Below are 20,950 nucleotides of genomic sequence, written 5' to 3'. Positions count from 1 at the left end.
GTGATGAATAATAATAACCAATCACTAACTACATTTTTTTATTCATAATAAAATCACCCAATGCTTAAAATCAGACCAGTCAGTGGAAGCTTTTTCATTTCTCTGCAGCCAGTCTGAACCCGCGTCTTCCATCGCGCATTGGCATCTCCGTCGTGAGGCTTCCGTCCGGCCGCTGGAAACGAGCCTACCTGAGGGCATCCGGAATCGGACGCTTGGCACAGATGGTTATGGAACGGTTGTGAAAGGAACGAGAGACGGAGGCCAGTAAAGAGAAGAGTGTTTTGGCGGTCAGAGAGCAGGAATGTGGCCAATGAGAACTTAAAAGACTGTGCGTTAATACACACTTCATACAGCCAAGCTTTCTCAACACAGCCTCCAATCTTATGCTCATATTTAGTATGTTTACCTTTCTTTACAAAAAAGAAAAAACTGTTTACCCAGCAGCCCCCGTGTGTGCACACTGCCTGCGTTTTATTGCCGTTGATCGGCCTTCCTGTCCCCACTTAAAACACGCCCGGGGAGCTGCAGGAAGGAGCCGGGCTGTGCTCCAACAAGCGTGATGCTAACTGTGGTGTAATTAGAGAAATGCGTCTGCATGCTTGGCCAACTAGACTAATTAGCAAAGCTCCGCTGAGTTTTCAATCCGTGAGGATCCCGCATGAAGCAAACATAAATATGCTGAAGTCACAGAGGGGTGAACAGATTTGTGCAATTTGTATCACATCAGTTAAACCCAGTATCTCGTAATATGAAAAACATTGGCTTTTTTTTATTACTTTCAACCTGCCGGTCAGCCACGCCTTTCAAACAGCTTCGACTTATCGCTGCAAAGTGTCCATTTAGATTCAGCGGCCTTGTATATTACACCTGGAATGCTTAAAGGTTTTAAGCAAAAAGAAAGTGGAATTTTGTTTTCTGCTATCCAAAATTCTACAAGTGACATATTTCAAATGAGAATTACAGTAAATAAGTGTTTTTTTTTTATATCCGGTTTCCTAAAGGATAGAAATGACAATTTCTTCATTTACATGCTATTGGTATTATCACACCAACTTCACTGTATACAGTGATTATAATGAAGAGCTTCTGATATCCGTTGAATTATTTAGCTGCAAGTCGACCAAACCCCTGAATCTCTCATCAGCATCGCTGATTGAGGACCAAACAATAAACCGTTATCTGATAACAATCACCGAATGACAATGTTGTTTGTTAGGCAGCTGATCTAAATCCAACATGAATTTACTTCATAAAACATATAGTATTAAAAGTTATGAAGCTGTTATATTTGTTACAAGTCCTCAGAATTCTGCTCTGCTTTCTCCGACCCAGCTGAAAAGTGAGCACAAAGACTTCATTCTGTAAAATTGTGCCAAGTAAGAAAGAAAAATCCCCATTAAGGAGCACTCAGGCATCGAGCGACTGCAACGCAATGATTAACGTAATTCTACTCAACGCCCAAATATAAAAGCCCCCCAAGCACCACGTTTATGGAATTTTTAGCAACTGAAGATTAGAAGCAGCTTCTTTAGTGCTTTTATTTTAAATCTACTTCTTTCATTTTACTCACTGGCAATTGAGATAAATTGTGTTAAGTTTAGAATTTGCTCAACCGAGTGAACACGGCTGTGCTCTGTAGATTGAAGGAGTGGGTCTCACTAGTAACCCAAATATACTCAATATATGAAATGGCCCTCAGTTAAGAACATTACAATCAAAGATGTGGATGAAGCGAAGACGTTAGCTTGCAGTTTCTATAAAGGTTGCAGTAACTCGTAGTCTTTTTGGCCTGGGGCTGTTTTTCACAACACGACACTCGTCATGTCAGCAGTGAAGGAAAATGCTCGACACACCACCCATCTGTGGGCGTAATGTACAGCGTTTATTGACACTATTGCCTTTGACATATTGCCTGAATGTGGAAATGGGGAAGAGTGATCAGCATCGAGGGTGTTGTCTGAACCATCACCAGCCAACACTTTTCTGTTTCATTTAATCCCTTATTTAACCTGCATTCATTTTGACTGCAGGAGAAAACCGACGCACTCCAAACATTTACAACGCAGCATCGTCTCAGAATGGTCCACGTGGATGTGTTCAACACTATCTTCTCTTGTTTGCTCTTTAAGAAGAATCCAGCAAACAGCAGCCTGTTCAATGACTCACTGATGACGGTTTCGTTTCCACTTGGGATTCGTCGTCGTCTGCATGCATGCGTGCAGGGCGCAGCATCCGCACAGAGAAGGACTCCAAGGAAGCTTTAGCAGAGATGGAGACGAGACGGAGACGAGATTGGTGTTACTCGTAGTCTCCTCTCAGCTGTGAGAGGCGATCGATCACCGCGATTACTCCTCCGCCCTCAGAGTTTTACACAAGAGGTGGCTCATTTAGTTCCCGGGACATAAATTACCCGCATTAGCCGCTTGAAGCGAGAAGCGCAGCTGCTGCTGTGGGTCGCTGTGGCAGGAGGATCTATAAACGCGTCTTCTGAGATGAGCCAAACACCACACGGTGGTTTACAGACCAATGAACGCGTTACGAATCGTCCACTGGCACTCCCACCAGTCAGGGACAGCATGTCCGCTTCTGGCTGATTCATGTGAAGTTTCAAAATAAACATCTGTGTTTGTTGGAAATGTAGTTTCCTTTCCATACGTGCAGATGGAGAAATGCACTTAGCTTTTGATCTGTGCACTATTAGCCCATTGTCCCATCGTCCCCATTCACGTGTTTGAGGTGGTTGAATTCACCACCATATAAACCATGTGAGGATTCTCTTGCAGCTGGATCAACGTTAGGTGGATGTGAAAGATTCAGAAAGAAAGAATACTCCTGCATGTTATTTGCATTTCCTAAGAAACTTTTACTTTAAAACGGCTTTTGGTCGAGAGAAGGAGTTTGTGAAGTTTTTCACATTTTTGAACTTTGCATGTTCTTGTCAGGCAAGAAGGCTCCGCGAGCAAAAGCTCTTTTCTGAAATCTTCCTGGCAAGCTTTGAATATTTTATTTATAAGCACAGTTTAATACGCGTATGTAAAGTAGTTGCAGAGTATTCTCTTCACATTTCAATCAGTAGAGACAAATTGAATAGAGTTATTTATAGAATTAATATGTGTCGCAGATATAAAGAGCCTGCTGTGATTAGAACTAATCATGAAATGAAGGTTTTTACGCAGGGGAATCTCAGCACAAGCAACATAGAAAAAGATGAAGTCCAGACACGGAAGAATCCGACGATCGTCCAGCCGACGGTCTGGATGTGAGTGAGCTGCAGAAACAGTGAGCATTGGTCGGATGTTTCAGCCAAGGGGAAGGCTGCTGGCTGTTTATGTAACTCCAGGTAAGTATACTGTATAATCAAACAAAAATAAAGAAAAAAAGCTTTGCTCGGTGTGAATTTTTGCTGTTGAATGAGTCAAAAAGCAGGTCAGACATTTGACATTTCCCTCAAAGTTCCAAAATACCTGAGCTGCCTCAATGATAATTAATGGCAGCTCAGATTCATGGGAACAGGAACAGGCTGTTTCAACTTTTTTAGCCTCATAATCTTTATTGGCATATGTAAATTAAAGTAATAGTTGGGAGGTTTGAGAGTTTGACAGAAAAGTTTAAAATCAATTGATCACTAAACTTAAACTGAAAAAAGGAGTTTTTTGGCCGAGGGATGAAATCCACTTGATGTTGCGATCGAGCATTATTGATCGCCGAGAGGAAAGAAGTAAAAAGGAGCTTGCAGATGAGAAGCATGCTAATGCAACTTTGACTTTCATTAAGGGTGCCCTTTTTTGTGATTCCCGAGTCTCTTTTAAGTGATACGTTTTTTTGAACATAACAGAATAATCAAGGTACCTAGACGAGCCACAAAGACGTCAGCAAATCAAGGGTTTTAAGCTATCAATATACTTGCATAAGTCTTTAGTTTAGTGTATTCATTATATCACGGAACATAATCAGTGAATAAGTTCTGTGTGTTTATTAGCTTTATTTATGCCCAGAGTTCAGCGTTTCATCAGTGGTCAGCAAAAGTTCTCTTATTTCAAAACCATTTCCATTTAAACTTTAAAATCAGAATGCCAACTAAACTTCAATGCTTTTTTCCTAATTTGTGTATTTGTAAACCTTTTCCACTCCCAGATGCCTCTCAGTCGGTGAACACAATAAGTTGTATTCCTCCATCTTTGGCCATTTGGCAAAGACGTTGCATTGTATCACCGCTGCACGCAGCTAAAAGGATTACTGTGGTACATTAACATGCGGGGGATTATCAGCAAAGTGCCGAGCCCGGTTGGAGGGATGTGAAATGTAAAAGCCGTCTACCGGTGCGTCTTCACACATAATTGACAGGAGCAGGTAACCACTAATAGACTTGCACCACCTCAATGCTTCTCCCAGTCTGTCAGGGAATCAATGATCCGGCCCCTCAAACAGAAATGAGCCTCTTTAACCGAGGCTGCGCACTGATGACGGTGAACTGCAAATGTAGAAAGGAATGATGGCTGCATTATGAAAATATCAGCATTTGTAAACCCGCACACGCTTAATCAGTCCGAGCATTCGGATGGCATCTTTTTAAGGGCAACGCGATTTAATTAACAGGTTGATGGGGGCTCTTTTGGAGGGTGCATGTGGCCATTAGTAAGAAAACAAAGCATTGATGCAGATGCCATTTCCGCCTTCTGTCATGGAAATGAAGCTGTGGCGACCCTCCCCTCACCGCCCCCCCCTCACCCCTTTCCCCCCTCACCCCCACGCCCACTCATCTGCAGAGGCTGAAAGGGTCAGAAAGCAAATGCAGCTCGTTGCTTCATGACTTTCCCTTTTCTAATAAGTACGCTCACGATATGAATGTTTAGTCGGCCCCCGGCACTCATTAGCAGGATTGTCCTGATCATGAGGCGGAATGTTTGAGCTATGTGAGGGGAGCCCGGGCCCCCCGGCTCCAGAGAGGTTTCCTCGCGCTAAATTGAATTATTTATAAACCCTTCTTTAATGGCTGTGGATTAATGACAACTTGTTGGATCTGATAGTGGGGCGCCGTGTTCACTGCGGATGGCTGGCCAGAGATTTAAAGCGCCCCACGGTGTGTGGACTATAATGTTCAGCATTTATCTTTTTCCTCTCTTTCATCTACAAACGGTGTTATCTTTTGTTCAATTTTCTCTGTACGATAAATGCAATATTCCCAGAGAGCGTATCATCCAAAAGACTATTTTTTTACCACATTTTGCACGTCTTTATGAAATGTGACTGAATGGAAATGGTGATTAACTCTGCGAGGGTGTCCCGAGGTAAAATGTCTTCCTGGTAACCCTTTAAAACTTGCATTACAGTCTATGGCACCTTCCTTGACTAGAATTATTACTCCTCCTATGTTGGAATAATACGGTGGCCGCCTTGGATGCGTAAAGAGACGCAAGAAACCTTGCAAGGAGCAACGAACCTTTTGGAAACGTTTTTAGGGGAAATAAAACATTCTCTCTCTCTATTGAAGCGTCCCATTAAACGATGTAAGTTTCTGATCACAGCTGGATGCATTTGAACTGTTCTGACGTCAACAAAAGCTGCTGCAGCAGCAGCATCTTTTCTCTGTGTCTTGCTGAGCAGCGTAAGAACCGTGCGTACTGCGGAATAATTAATATTATTAATTGATTGATTCATTGAATTGTTATTTATGTTTTGATTCCATTGATTTTCTAATAAACCATAATATGATGATGATGTCTTCTGGAAATTATGTTGCTGCTGATATAACCTGTGTGTCAAGGTGATTTTGAATTATGCACAAGTATTATCAAAAATAATTTAAGAATATGTGATTTGTGATTTGACACACAGCAAGTAAAAACGGAGCAAACTACTATTTAAGCAGATGCCTTTGGATGTTACATATGTGAGAGAAGTGTAGCGGCCGGCATGTGAAGTTGCGTTGTGTGAAAGGTTTGACTACTACTTCTGTTATTTTCTGGCCACCACACTGGAGGTGAGAGGAGATCTGAGCTGCTTTGGAAACTTCATTCTCACCTCGAGGTTGGCCTCTCAAGGTACACACAGTCTGTGTCTGTCTTATTAGAGAAGAAGAATACTTGCAGACATCGCTCGGGGTTAGAAGGAATAATACAAAAAAGAAAACGGCACTGACAATGGTTGTGGATTCAAAGGATAATTGTAGCAACATTTTTCCATTACAGATATATTATATTTCCCTTGAATTAATTGAATAGCAGTTAGAAATGAGAGGAATTAATCACAGAGCTCTTTGTTGCAAAGGAGTTCACTGTTTTCCCCCCCTTTTCTCACTCTCAGCATTTACAGTCACACACAGGCGATTCAAACCCGTGTGAGTCTGATCAGCGGGGGGTAAACGTGAGCTGCAGGGTGAGCCCCCCCCCCCCCCCCCCTCATTATATCTTTGTGCAGCTACCTGTAAACAATCTGCTCATCGATTCAAATCCCAGCGATGGATGAGAGCAGTCTTCATCCAGCCAGTTGGAAAAGGCGCGCATGGTGAGGACTGGCAGGGGCCGTCGGTAGTCATGACAACTTCAGTTCACCTCTGGACGAGGACACCAGGGTAACGATGCAAAGTACTGTTAATCTTCAGAAACGGTATGAAGCAGCACTTGAAAGCATTTTCCTGCAATTGCATTAAAGGAGTCCAGTAAACTGCAGATGCACGTACAGCGATTGGCGCATTTTTGCACAATCCAAATTAGATTTTAGTACAAAAATGCATGTAATATAATTAAAATGAATGATATTATGTTTTTGATAACATTGTGCCAATTTGCGGATCCAGCAGATGATCGAGGGCCACACGGGAAAACTGCTAATCTCTCTTCAGTTGTCTACCAAGAGGAAAAACTTTAGTCAACGACACCCAATAGATTTTATACAACTCATTCATTCCTAACTTGTGCTGCACAACACGTTTTCAAGAGCTGCTATTAACCTGCTGGCTGCACTTTGAACAAGGAAAAGCTAAAAGGGCCACACATCCTTATGTGCTCGTGTGCAGGTTATGGGAAAGGTTATCGATATACGGCGAGTCTAGTTGACTCTCTTCAAAGCGAATCTGTAGAAGATATTTGGGTTTTTAATCCAAATATCAACATGTGTGTATAAATCCGCCGTCTCCAGCTTCTCTTCCTGTTTTTATCCACAAATGTCTCTAGTATCTGGGCTACTTGATGTGATGTATATGCGGCTATGTGTGTAGAATGTTGTAATACAGGTGTAACACCAGAACAAAGCTGAGAGAAGAGAACTTCCCAATTACTTCTCCACGCATACAATGAAAATACATTATTAATTTCCTTTTTCCATTTTACGGTCCTCTGACACTATTCGTTTTTTTCCATTAGCGCTGTCTTTCTTCTCTGTGTCGCCATTTATAACCTCTACACGACGAAAAGAGCACAATGTCGTCCATATTGAATGTTATCTACTGCTTGTTTTCAAGTTCTGGTTTCCAGTATTTCTCTCCTTTCATTTTCCATTATCCTGCTAGTTTATTTGTGCTGTTTGTTATCAGGCTCGGCTCGAGCTACTTTTACCAACTCAAGATATAATCATGGCTTTGAAATATGGGGATTTTTGTCAACGTTTTTTTCTGTGGTTGAAAGAAAGTAAGATAATTCAATATGGTACACATTCAAAGCGTATACAATAGAAGTACGTCACCCCCAAACTTTCTCTCCTATTTAATTAAAACGTTGCCTATTTGACAAAAAAATAATGTGGCATTTCTTTCTGTCATGAATGTGTATGACGTGTGATTAATACACTAAAATATAGTTGCTGTGATATCTGTGCGGCCCTCCGTCGTACGGTGTGAGCATATTAAGAATACATCTATTGAACTTCTTCGGGGATATGAACCTTTCCCATCGCTCGCAAAGTGGCCGGTCCCAGTTCGATCGGCAGGGAGGCTCATCTGCTGCTGTGCATAGAGAAATAGCAGTAATTGATCCGTGGCTGCTAGTGAAGCAAACCGCCATGATTACATTGAACGCCCGTTAAGCTATTTCATCGGAGCGCTGTGCAATGGTGCCACTGGTCTCCATGGTGACCGCAAGATGCTGACCTGAATTTGAAGAGGAGATCTAGAGTTGGATGTTTTAATTTTCTGATAGCAGTGAAAGGCACTCACCGGGACTCTGAGCAGCCTTCGGCGATCTCTTGTGTGTTTATCCGAGCGCCGGTGGAAATGCACTTTGCAGGCTGATGTCATGACGACCATTTTCAAGCACTCTCTGCCATTTAAATTGAATTACGGTCATGCAAGATGAATTATTCCATTTAGTAACCCAATCATTTCCAACTAAATATTATACTATCCAATATCTTCTTGTTTTCGGGCAACCAAAACAGACCATTCTTCAAAAAAGGAGCTCAAGCAGTTTTCTCTGGACTTTATTTAATTTTGTTTATTTTTTGCCAACAATTAACGTCAGGCTTGAAGCACAGCTGCGGCATTAGACATTTTTATATAACAGATTCACCAGAAGAAGCTTAAAATGTATGATTAGCACAATTGCTTTACACATTGTACTGCAGTCAGCGATTAAACAACACAGTGGCATTTTACATAAACCTACAGTTTTTTTACATTCACACAAGCTTTATTCCGCTTTACATCAAATACAAAAATGAAATAAAATATATAATGAAAACAATGAATGGAAAATTACAAATGCACAAAACTGAGTGGCGGCAGAAGATTAAATAAGCAATCAATTAATCTCTACAAACAATCAGACTGACAATCAATAGGAACATTAGTGACATCTGACTATCTGCTCACCTCCTAAAATCTCAGATTAATAAACATTCAGACGTTTAACCAAATTAGCTACGGACCATTAACATAACACACCACAAACCTGCTGTACACACAGATGTTTAGCAACCGACATTGGCTTTATGACCCTCGTAGCTACTTTTATAAGCTAACCGATAACTAATTAATGGACTATCAGGAAAAAAATATGGAATGGTCAATAAATCCTATTGCATTTCATCCCGGTGGATACTGTTCTGTAGTCCACGGCTCCCCTGCCAACAGCTCGCTGCCCCCACCAAACCCTCTTGGGCCGTGCACAAGCGGTCAGAAGGTGTGGCCCAGTCAGGGGGTCAGCAGATGTACAGATACAGATGGGAGAAACGTATTTATAACAAAAAGACATTTATTATTTATTAGACATATTAGACATTATTTAGAACATTTAGGATCTGAACCAAAAAAATACCCAATGTGATTTATTTCAACTTCTTTCACTTTAATTTAATTTAATTTAATTTTTTGATTCATGATGAGATCTCGTTATTGAGTTTTTAATTATTTGTCAAGAATCTGGAATGTTTTTCTTTTAAATAATTGTAAATCAAAGTGATCTCATCTGCTGATAAATACCTTCGTAACCAATAACAATGACCATACAGTAAAATTGGCTGTTGTAGTTTGCTACAGACAGAAATCACTGGAAGGTGAAATCACAGGTAGGGTTTAATTCAAGGTGTGGACCGGACTTGATTGTATAGCTTGAGCTCTCCATTGCCATTGGTTCAACGTTGATTGACCAGCATTGATCTCTACCAATTGGATACCTCTGTTTTCCTTGTTATTGGCACTTGGTGAAATGAGGCGGTAAAATATTATATTAAAAGGTTCTTTTTGACTCTGCCACGCAGAGGAAAACGCAGTGATATTTAATGTAACAAACCGCATACAACAAACCGAATTGTTGTTACTTAAGGAAAAAAAAGGTTTTACTACGCAGTGAGATACAAAAAGTAAACACATCACTTTTTGGAACAATTACCCTACGCATTTCTATGATTGACTGTGATTTCAGTTTGCAAAATGAATACTGGCTTTGAGATTTCCTCCACATCGGACAGATGCAGCACTTTCTCAAAGCTAAGCTTGTATTTACTGTACACTTTAAATAGGAAAGTATGCAGGAATGCATCACGGCGCAAGAAATGTAAATCACTGAATAGTCTGCCTGTATTGTCTCCATGGGGAAATAGTAAGATCTAAGATGGCATACAGAATCACAAGAAAACATCAGTCATTTTCCCTGTGGCTGAAACCGAATTTGCTCAAAAGCAAAAGCTTTACGTTATCTGCAAATTCAGTCATTGACTATTTTTTTTTACATTTGGTAATCACAAGTGCTTCTGTCATAATTTACATCACTTTAAAATTGAACACATTAAGTCAACATTTCACCATTGAAAACTATGGCATTTTTTGACACCTTTGCATGTCAATACCAATTTTTCATACTTCATTGTCATATTATATTTGGACTCCATATTCACTTCTGACACATCATGCAAAGTTCAAATGATCGTTAAATGCACACCATCTATTAATCTCCAATTTGATTGATCATCGTTTGTAGTAAATAAATGAACCTGAATAAATGGCCACACTAAGGTCATTTAAATGCAGATCAAAATTCACCTTGAAGCAATCTGTTTGTTGACCCGAAGGACAGGCATTTCTGGCAAGAAGATGCTCAGTTTGAGTTATTCATTGACTTCAGATCACTTTCAATAGCTAAACTACTACTATACAACTATACACAAACAAAGGGAGCGAAGCGCTGAGGCTGCCAACCTTATTCTTCCGTGGCATTCTTTAGCGTTTCTCCGTCTCAAGTCTTGACACCACTCACGAAAAGTCAATTGATGTGCAGAAAAGACTTCCATAGAAATCCAAGCCTCAGCGGTTCAATGCCATTCTGGAACCTTCCATCGGAGCGCAAAACCTCAACAAGTGGGCTCGATTGTAATTTAATGTCCTGTTAGAAACAGTTAATGGCAGCAGAGTCTAAAGGGAATCAAACAAATAAACAAGTGTCCATTTTTGTTGGAGATTTCTCGATGTAGAGATTGGTTGACTTAGTTACAAGCTACTCTAATTCATCCAGCTGTCGGTGGGTTTCAGTCCTGCTCTGTTGAATTGAATTGGGGACAATTCTAGGCAAATGTTTGTTAAAACATCAAATTGAAAATGGATTTAGAATCCCATCTTTTGTTGTAATTCCTTAACCAGCCAGTCAGTGACGATAATCACAATACTCTCTGATGATCTGAACCTTTGTTTCCTGGTCCGTTTGGGACGACTTATGGTGAGCTGCGGATCTTCTGCTTCATTGTTCTTCCTCATATCTGAACATACTCTTTGGGATGTCGACCCACGTCACAATGCAAGGCGTCACATTCGATAAAAGAAGAACACATTCTCTTTCTGTCACCTTTATTCCCTTTGAATGCTCACTCAGCCAAATTGCCTGAGACCAATCGGCACAATTCTTTCTCGTTCTTCTCTTTTTTAAAACTCTGTTGTAGAGATCTGGGTGACCTCTGATTGCAGATCTTGCTGGATCCTCCTAGAGCGAGAGCTTTGAGGGACCCTTTCCATGCCTAGTCATGCAGGCTTCTTCTCCGCCTCTGTCGGAGTGCAGACGGATACCAGCTCCCTGGTGTTGTTGCGCCCTTTTGTCAGACTGTGCTGCTGCATGTGGGTCCGACAAGGAAGGCAAAAATCCCTAAAGCACCGCTTAAAATTTTCATCCAAAAATGCATAGAGGAGGGGGTTGAGGCTACTGTTGGTGTAGCCCAATGCGATGCACAGGTGCCAGCTGGCTATCACAAAGGGGTTCCTTGTGTCAATCGCCACCATGGTCTTCACGATAATGAAGATGTGGATGGGGGTCCAGCAGACGATGAAGGCAGCCACCACCACCAGGACCATGCGGGTGATGCGGCGCATGTTGCGGTCTTTCTCCTTGGAGCCCGAGAGCAGACGAACGCTCTTCAGACGCAGGATCATCAGGCTGTAACATATGCTGATGACCGTCACGGGAACCACGAAAGCAAAGATGAAGACGCAGATCTTTGTCACAGTGTCCCAGTACCACTCCGGCTCAGAGAACTTCAGTATGCACATGGTCTTACCTGGAAAAAGCGAAGGTAGAATTCCAAAGAACATGTTAATGTACAGTTATGGGGACATCTAGGTTAAGACAGATGCCGGCTAAGGCTACACCCTGAGTATTCCACACAGGTGTCCTACGGTTGTACTTATAGTAGGAGTTTCTCACAAGCCTTTGCTCTTAGTGGCCCGCTATTTTCACCCGTTGCCATAACAACGTATGGGATTTGACTCAATATCCCGGTCGTTGTCCTGCATGTCTGATTTCTATTCTTCCATGCTGTGTCGTTGGTCGACCTGAGTCCTGAGTCTCAGTGGGCAACACCGCATATTAGCAATGCGCCTCTACTTTTTTGGTTTGCATGATTGAAATACTTGCGTTACGCTTCGCACACTCATATTCTTAATCGGCACCAGAGACTCACTAAATGGAGTTTGGATCCAGTCGTCTAAATGTTGTAATCTTTGATGAAGTTCTGAGAATGTTGGCTCGATAAATGCTAAACTATGCACATCATCGCAGGGCTTTTTCTCAAGCAATTGGGGGATCCATTCAAGTTCAACTGCTGGCTTACACAATTCCGGATAACAGTTGACACTTGCTTAAAGACGTTGACTTGATAATGAAGGTAGACACAGTGGAAAAGAACACCTTCTTACCATTAGCATTCACTTTGGTCATAGCCATGAACATAATGGGCACCCCGATCGCGGAGGACAGGGCCCAGATGAGCACGTTGATCATTTTCGCCTTGACCGGCGTCCGAAACCCCAGCGCCATGATAGGGTGGCACACGGCGATGTAGCGGTCCACGCTCATCATGGTCAGGGTGAAGATGCTGGTGAACATGTTGTAGTAGTCAATGGCGATAATGAGCTTGCACAGGACTTCCCCAAACGGCCAGGTGTTCATGAGGTATTTGGCGCTCTGGAAGGGCAGCGTGCTGGTGGCGAGCGCGTCGGCAAGAGCCAGGTTGAAGATGTAGATATTTGTGGCCGTCTTCATCTTGGTGTATCTGATCGTGATCACAAAGCAAAGGGAATGAGTTTCCACCGAGCCGGAATAAGAGCAGCGGAGTGTGGAATGCTCTGTCATGGGGTAACGGGACTTGAAAGTTATATTCACTGTGCAGCTTGTTTTTCATGGGTTAGAGTAGGAGTTAATTCCCATTAAAATGCTGTTTCATGCACTTAAGCGGGCCTCCTCCAGCAGAAACTTGATTTCACACCAGGCAGTTGCTTAGTAAAAATGCCAACAATGACTTTGTCCACAGGTTGTCTTATAACCAATTGCTCAGTTTAAAATGCAGACACAGGGGAACGCTTCGATCTTTCCTTTTGGGAAATCTCATTGGACGCCCTTTTTCATGTTACAGTGAAGCACGTTTGTCACTCTGTGACGGTTTAAATCGGTGACTTTTTTCTCGTTTTTTTTTCCTTACAGCATTGACTCTTTTTATGGGGCTGTCTTCCTACTCTGGTTTGTAGCAATTACTTACTACGCTGACCTCCGGGGTCTGTGGGCATGTGAGCGATCTTTACCGAAACAGAGTTCCATTGATCACTTGCTGTTTATTCAGCTCGTCATTAATCAAACGCCGCCAACTGTGCACTATGTAAATTCCATCTAACCGGCCATGGTTGTTCCAATCGATACTCACTCAGTGATTTGTTTGAAAATGACTAGTACACACAAAATGCAATGATTGCATTGGTGTAACCAAAGGGCTCTAAGGGCTGTATGGACTAGAAATATCCCCCGTTACCCATTTGTCTCTAGATTGTCCAATTCAGAAGTGTCACAATCTTATAGGATGGTAATGCACACACTTGCTACTTAGCCCATTCAACCACACACACACACACACACACACACACACTCACACACACAATGCTCCTCCTCCTGGTAGATGCTAAACACATTTTTGCCCATTTTTAGACAACACCTAAAACCAAAAAAACAAAACTAGTTTGGACTATGTCGACTCATACTGTAGTTCTTTTATCTTTACCAAAATAATACTACACCAGAAAACCAATTTAGCCTGGAGTGTGCGCATGCTGTCCATTATTACTGTAAGAGTTATTAAGAGAAGCTCAGTTCCACTTACACACAAACCAACACAGCCTGCCACTAGCTGCGCACAGAGCCCACTGCCAATCGACAATCCACTTGAGAACAAATTGCTCAAGCGCTCACTGAGCCGGGTCTTATCTAACAGGTGTGGCGGCAGGATGAGGGCCGAGATAGGAGCGAGGATAGCTGGAAGATAAGAGAAGCCAAGTGCTGCTTTCTTACCCAGTTTCAGAGGTGCCGGCCTCTCCATCGGCAATCAGATCGAAGCCTTTCAATGCGCCTGGAGACCAATTTACACAGATGTGCGCATGCACGCAACACTACCCTAAAAAAAGAGTTTGTGTGCATTGGAGAACCTCTCTCCTATTCGTGACGTATTTATATGCTGTCCGACGGAGCAGACAAATCGCAGATGGAGGCTTTGGGATGGAGTTTTTGTTAGGTTTACTGGTGAAAACAGTCGTTTAAAGATAATTAAATGAAATGTTGCCAACCCACTAATTATTAGACACTAAGATCTTCTACTTTGTTCATAATCTTCGGGTTTAGAGGGGCATTTTCCACTATATCTGATATTTGAGTTGTTGGAAACGTAGCTCCATTGCCTTTATTAATTATTTTATTTTTATTAAATGAAACTTTTTTTCAGTTCAGCCATAATTGTCTTCTTTAGTCGTTTCTTTGAACAATAATTTGATGCAGTGAATTCTCTCGGACCACAATTTGATTTGTAATAACAGAACCTGCTCTTGTTGCTTTCTTTGTCGTTGATAAGATTTGCTGTTCCAATTAGCAATGCTTATTTGGGAGATTTGGAATTCTGTTGATTTTAGTGCACACGGATTTGTCCCTGTGAACCTAACATTTTGTTTATGGGTGTCTCTTTTATATCTACTGCTAGCTTAGTTCTGTGGTGTAGGTACACTCCCTTCCACAGGAGAGAACATCCTGCTGGGTTGGGTAACGCGCTCAGCTGTGGCGATGAATGCCGGACAAATTCCTGCTTTTCTTAGGTCTCATCCATCTCCTTTTGTCTCTCGGTCTTTTCCTTGATTGTTCTCCCATTATTTTCCCTCTAACCCCTGAATAGAATTAAAAAGGCAGAGTTGTAAATATTCATGAATTTTTTTTCGTGCTTCAATATCCAAAGATTGCCGCTTTCAGAAAATACGCTTGCTTTCAGCACTCCCTCTGCTTCAGTCAACCACTGGAGCATGTTCGCATTTAAATATATTTTGGCCTGCATGTGATGTCATGCCTGTGGGCTGAAAAACAACCACTGGCCTCGACAGCTTTACCTGGTTGTTTGATTCACCATCGCCGCTGCGTTAATTAATGCTTCAAGTGGCATCAGGGGAACAGTGAGCACAATCAGAGCTGCTGCAAAAGCTCTTTATTTCTGACAAGCATGCATACAGGTTAGTGCTGAGGGAGTTCTCAGGAAATTACAGGGTGCTTGTATCCGAATAAGTCGGCGTAGGCTTTATTATAATTGTTTTAGAGCTGGGAGGGGGGGGCGGGGGGCTGTGACCTCAGCACTGCAAACATTCACCATTGCATCTGGTTATTCTGTACCAAATCACTAAGCCTTAAAATGTCTTTGCAACGCCTAAAAGGATTACATAAATGATGGGTTTAGCACTGGTTATTTTCACGAGACAAAACACACAGAACACACATTTTCACTCAGACACCATAGAACCGTCTCTCTAATGGCAGGATTTTCCCTCTCCATCGATCCAAGCTGATGCAAAGACGCGTAAGCGTAGAGTAACTGAGGCTCTGTTTGATCAACCCTCTCCGGTGAGACGCAGCTGAGTCAGACTGAATTGAGAGAATGCCACTGAGATGAGAAACTCGACTACAACCAAACCTCTTTGGCATTAAACTTTCACAACGAGTTAGAGATAATAATGTGTAATAGTGCAATGCATGCTTTATGCATGGGACCACTTGTTTGGGCGATTCAAACACAACTGCAATAAGGAATGAATGCATTTTTTATTTTTTGGAAAGGAATTTTGTTCCATTTAATTGAAGTTTTGGTTGTTTTGAGAGTGGATTGAGTCAAGCTCAAAAAAACAAATGAATATTTACAGAAATTTTAGTACATTACAAAATTGTGTTGCACTTGTGAGATTATAACTAAAACTCCATCAGTTTCAAAATACTCATCATGGTGCATCAAAGGTTCCCCGTGAGAACAGCAAAACACGAGTGGGAAATCCACGTATGCACAATGTTGCTCTTAACCAGCACTTTAAAGCGAGACGTCACGAAAAGCAGGTATTTTTACCTGACCACCCCGTACATGACGAGCACGTTGCCCAGAAGTCCCACCACGCAGATGACGGAGTAGAGAGCCGTGATGCAGATCGCTGTGATCAGGCCCCCGGTGCTCCCGGCCGGACCCCGCGGCCCGGTGCAGTTCTGCAGCCGGTCGCGCGTCTCCTCGTACGGGAAGGTGGCGTTGTAAGGGATGACGGAGTAGAGGTCGGACAGGTGGAGCTGAGCTCCAGAGACGGTGTACGGCTCCATGCTGCCGAGGCGGCGGCGCTGTCCGCTCCGGCCGCGGTGCTGCTGACAACGGTCACTTGAAGGAACGCAAGAAAGTGGAAGAAGTGGAAGAAGAGTTTCACTCCCCTCCTCCTCTCCTGTCCTATGCGCTCCACTCCAGATGTGCGTGAAATAATTGTGGCTGTTCCAGAAAGAAGAGCACGAGGTGGCCCCCGAGCAGCGGCCAGATGTTTCTGTGCGCTCCGGCTCCGCGCGCACCTTTTATACTCTCCGAGATCTCCACCTCACAGCCGGGGAGCTCTCCCGCACCGCCGCGCCTTCTACAGCCATGGGCGGGAAATGGATGGATTTGATATTGTGGCTTTAAGCTCTTCATCTGTGTTCAACCTCACCGCTGGAACACGAAGTACAGTAGAAGAAATATGGACAAAATATACCGGATGTTTTGTAAATCATGTGTTCTCCAAGTGCAGGACAAATTGCAGCAGGACTCGACCCAGCTGCCAATAAACCAAATAGTACCAAATCAATAAGTTCCCATTGGAGTAATTTAAGAATTTAACTGACATGTAAACAAGGGTTTTAAAATGTTCTAACTGGCATGAGAGAAAAGTCAGAATCAGTGTCTCCAAAATGAATCTAAGAGTCTTTTCGGAATAAAATTATTACAGATGAGAAAACAATCCAATACAGATTTCTACAATTATTTGCTCACCTGTATTACTAACATGGTGTCAATAGTTTGTTTTTAAACATCACAGTTACTTTTTTTCAAATTAAACCATCTACATCTACATACATGTTACTCTCTTCTCTCCGCCAATGAAAAGAACCTGTGCTTCCCGACACCCAGAGCTTCTTAACTCATCTCCTCTCTCTTTTGGCCCAGATTGATCCAGCTGACTCAGGAGTTCCGGCGAGCGGTCAAGGCGGGGTTTCCTCTCCTGGCAGTTAAAGCCATATCGATGCTCATCGCTCTTCACTTGCTCATCAGCGCCTGATCCAATGGCTCTGATCTGCCTCCTGGAAAATGAAACGCTCAGCAAGTACTACACCTGAGCTGGCACTCGCATCGGTCATTGGTCATCCCCTCATGACATGCAATCCAATGCCATTAGGTTCCTCGGATCCATGGGCTCCCCCCTGCACACCGTCCCCTTTGGATCATCCTCCCATTCTACCTCTCTCCTGACCGCAACACCTCCACTGCCTCCCCACAGCGATACGCATGTGTCCGTGTGTGTTCTTTAATGTGCATTACTTTCACCCACTTTGCCGAATCGGCTCCCGCCGTCACCGCGTGACTGAACAACCGTTTTCTCCAGCAAACGTCTACGACATTTAATCAGTGTTGAGTTTGTTGGACACTTGTTAGTTGCGCTGACCCAGAGGGCACTCGCTTCCAGCAGACACTACCGTAATTCCTAATTATCTCTAGCAGAACAATTCTCACAGACACTGATTAATTGTACTGCCTTCTCCAAACGCCTGTATTTGCTTAACAGTCTGGACTCCATCCCGGACAAGAGAAAGATGCAGCGCTGGAGGCACAGGAGGTCCAAGCATTCTCAATCTCACCGGCCATTTTAAATGCTCTGACTGGATTGTCGAACTTGAATGTAGAAACCTCATTCACTCCATGTGCAACTGACCCATTGATGGACTGACACCCACGATACAACTATGAACATTTGCATTCCTTCACAGGCTGAAGCACAGCTTAACTTGAAAGTTCTGTAAGTGTATTCCCTTTCCAAACTTCTTTTTTCAGTTTCTTTCTATGTGTAGAAGCCGTTTTCTGCATGATTTCACACATATAGTCTAATGTTGCACAGCACGCGTGCAAGAATGGAAGGCTTGTATAATAATGAATGAACGTTCAACCTGTCTTTGCTTAGATTAGGAAACTGTTTCACTGAGCTGTTTACTGAATCAATATATGCAGCATGAAACATTAATACATCAAATATATGAAAAATGAATGCAGTCTAACACACCTAATGTTAGAATTCAGTGCGCCACGGTTTCTTTGTTGCCCCCCCCTCGGTTTCACAGGGCTCAAGTCCCTCGCGGCATTCAGTTATTCCTCAGCCCCGAATCCTTCACTTGTTTAGCCGAGTTCAAAATCGCTGAAGCAACTGAAACGTGGTCACAGCTCATGAATTTGTCAGAGTGAGAAGTATGTGCCTGCGAACCCGAGGCTCATAAATAAGTCACGCAAACTTCTTACCCACGTTGGAAATGAACACATGGTAAGTCCGCATTGAGCGCACTTAAGGTGTCTGTTTGAAGATGGAGGCGACTCAACTGGTTGGTTAATTCATCGTGCGCGGCCCCCAATCGGCTGATTGAGAGAACCGGATTGTTCTGCTTGTCTTCCCGACCGAATCTTTGCTCACGCACCGGTTGTTTACCAAATGAAAAGCTTTTATTTCTGAGAGGTGTGATGTTGTTCATGGTCATGTTTTTCTGCTGTGTAATGAGCGCTGAAGTTAAGATAAGTCAGTGGCCATATTTCAGTTTTGCTGCAACGGGGCTGGAGTGTTTTCAGTTACTGCTGATGTGCATTTGCTGTACACGTCATGTTGATTTAGTGAGGGAAAGGAGAGCAGGCAGACAATTAACTTTCTGGAGCCTCGGACTGCATTTAATCCTTTCAAACTATTTCCCGGGTGCGCTGCATGAATCATGATTTCTTTAAGCAATATTGTGCATGTTTCTGAACACGTCCTCTCTGGGTAGCTGTTTTACATGTGATATATGAACAGCAAACCTTAGGGGTAGTTTCTCATCTCTCCTCCTGGGCCTTTCTACAGGAGAATGGAAAGCTTCTGCAGCAGATGGAGGGGTGAAGTGGGGGGGAGGGGAGGTGTATGTCCAGACACATTAGCTGCAGCCTTGTTTCCTTTCACACTTCACATTAGCCGAGCGGGATCTGTTACGGGGCTCAGTTTTTGACTGCAACGTGGTTGAGAAGGGTTTTTTTTTGGCATGAAGCTCTTCAAGCTGAGGAAACGTAGTCGAAAAGCTCACATCTGCTACAGCGTCTGACAGGTTCCGCTGCAGGCTCCAATAAGGCTGAATGGATTGTTATTGCTTTGCTCCGCTCTGGTCTCAGAGAAAAATGTTGCAACAGTGTCGTCTTTGGCGGCCACATTTCACTCAATTTGTTGCTCGATTACACTTTATGTCACTCTTTCATATCTGACTTAATGTAAATGGCCAATAAGAGGATCGGTGTCGATTGGCTAACCGCGGAGCGTGTTATGAGAGGCAGAGGATACTCTGATCATCCCTTTGGAGGATTATTAAGTAGCATTTATGCTACTCGCAGATGACAGATGACACAACGCAGGTGTTCCCACTTCTAAGGATTGCTTTTGCCCTCTCGGTGCGACGGGCACACCGTCATTACCACTTTGTTCACGATAGCCGTGCCAAGCCCGCATCTGCTCGCTGGTTGGCATTCAAAATTGGGCTGGAAAACCCATACAACATTTCACAGGGGCTGTTAGGGATGTTGTGTGGGGAAAAAGGCAGGACTCGAACGCAGAGTTTGCGGGAAACAAAAAGGACTTTAATAGTCAAAATTCAAAAACGCAAAAGGCCAACGGGCAAAACACATACAAGTACCGGGGGGAAAGGTTGGCAGGAACGGGGACCATCCAGGACAAAAGACAATGACGCGACAAGTGACACAAGAGACACACGGCTTAAATACACTAGGGAGGTGCAGGTGATTGGACACAGGTGGAAACGATCAGACAATCACAGACGATGACAGGACAAGGCAGGAAGTGAAGTTACCCGGGGAGACAAGAAGCAGAAAACTACAAAATAAGACAGGAAATAAAACCACACCGTGACAGGGGCTTATTTTTCAGATGCTGCTCCGCATTGGCCTTAGCTTTAAGTAATGGTCACAGTCTGTGCTTGTTTATGGAAATATTTTTTCATTTTTACACATTCATTCAATTGGTTTTAATATGTACAAAACTGTTCCTATGTGATGAAGTGGCAATGACTAATATTTTTGTACATGCACTGACTCCCTTGCATGGGATGGGAGTGGCTCATTGTTGTGAACAGACGGAGAATTATCACCAAACTCGGCGGTTCCTCTCAGCTCAATGGCGCTTTGTCGCTTCATCCATCAAGTATTGTCTTGGTTCAGTCTGACCTGCCTCATTAGCGTCGCTTTGATGAGCAAGAGGGGACTGATTTTAGGGGGAAATGGTCTGATAAACCCGATTCACACTGCTTGGCGGGAAACACCCCAAAAAGACAAAGTAAGTAACTACCTCGTGAACGTTCGGAACAAGGAGACAACAAAGGAGATTAATGGTTTTAATTAATTAATTAACTTGTTTTTAGGACGAACTTCAGGTACGAGCCTCTCCCCCTGCTCT

At 43.0% G+C, this 20,950-nt stretch overlaps 1 protein-coding gene across 1 annotated transcript; it reads right to left on the bottom strand.

Annotated features, from left to right (window-relative positions):
• Positions 1-8,396: 8,396 nt before the first annotated feature.
• Positions 8,397-17,559, bottom strand: LOC120826376 (delta-type opioid receptor). Its single transcript, XM_040188593.2, has 3 exons — positions 16,321-17,559; positions 12,608-12,963; positions 8,397-11,970 (listed from the first exon to the last, which is right to left on the bottom strand). The coding sequence occupies exons 1-3, from the start codon at positions 16,560-16,562 to the stop codon at positions 11,441-11,443; spliced, it is 1,128 nt and encodes a 375-aa protein (XP_040044527.1). The 5' UTR covers positions 16,563-17,559; the 3' UTR covers positions 8,397-11,440.
• Positions 17,560-20,950: the final 3,391 nt, after the last annotated feature.

The sequence above is a fragment of the Gasterosteus aculeatus genome, chromosome 10 (genome assembly GCF_964276395.1).
Source record: "Gasterosteus aculeatus chromosome 10, fGasAcu3.hap1.1, whole genome shotgun sequence".
NCBI lineage: Eukaryota > Metazoa > Chordata > Actinopteri > Perciformes > Gasterosteidae > Gasterosteus > Gasterosteus aculeatus.
This window is presented reverse-complemented; position numbering and strand designations above follow the sequence as displayed.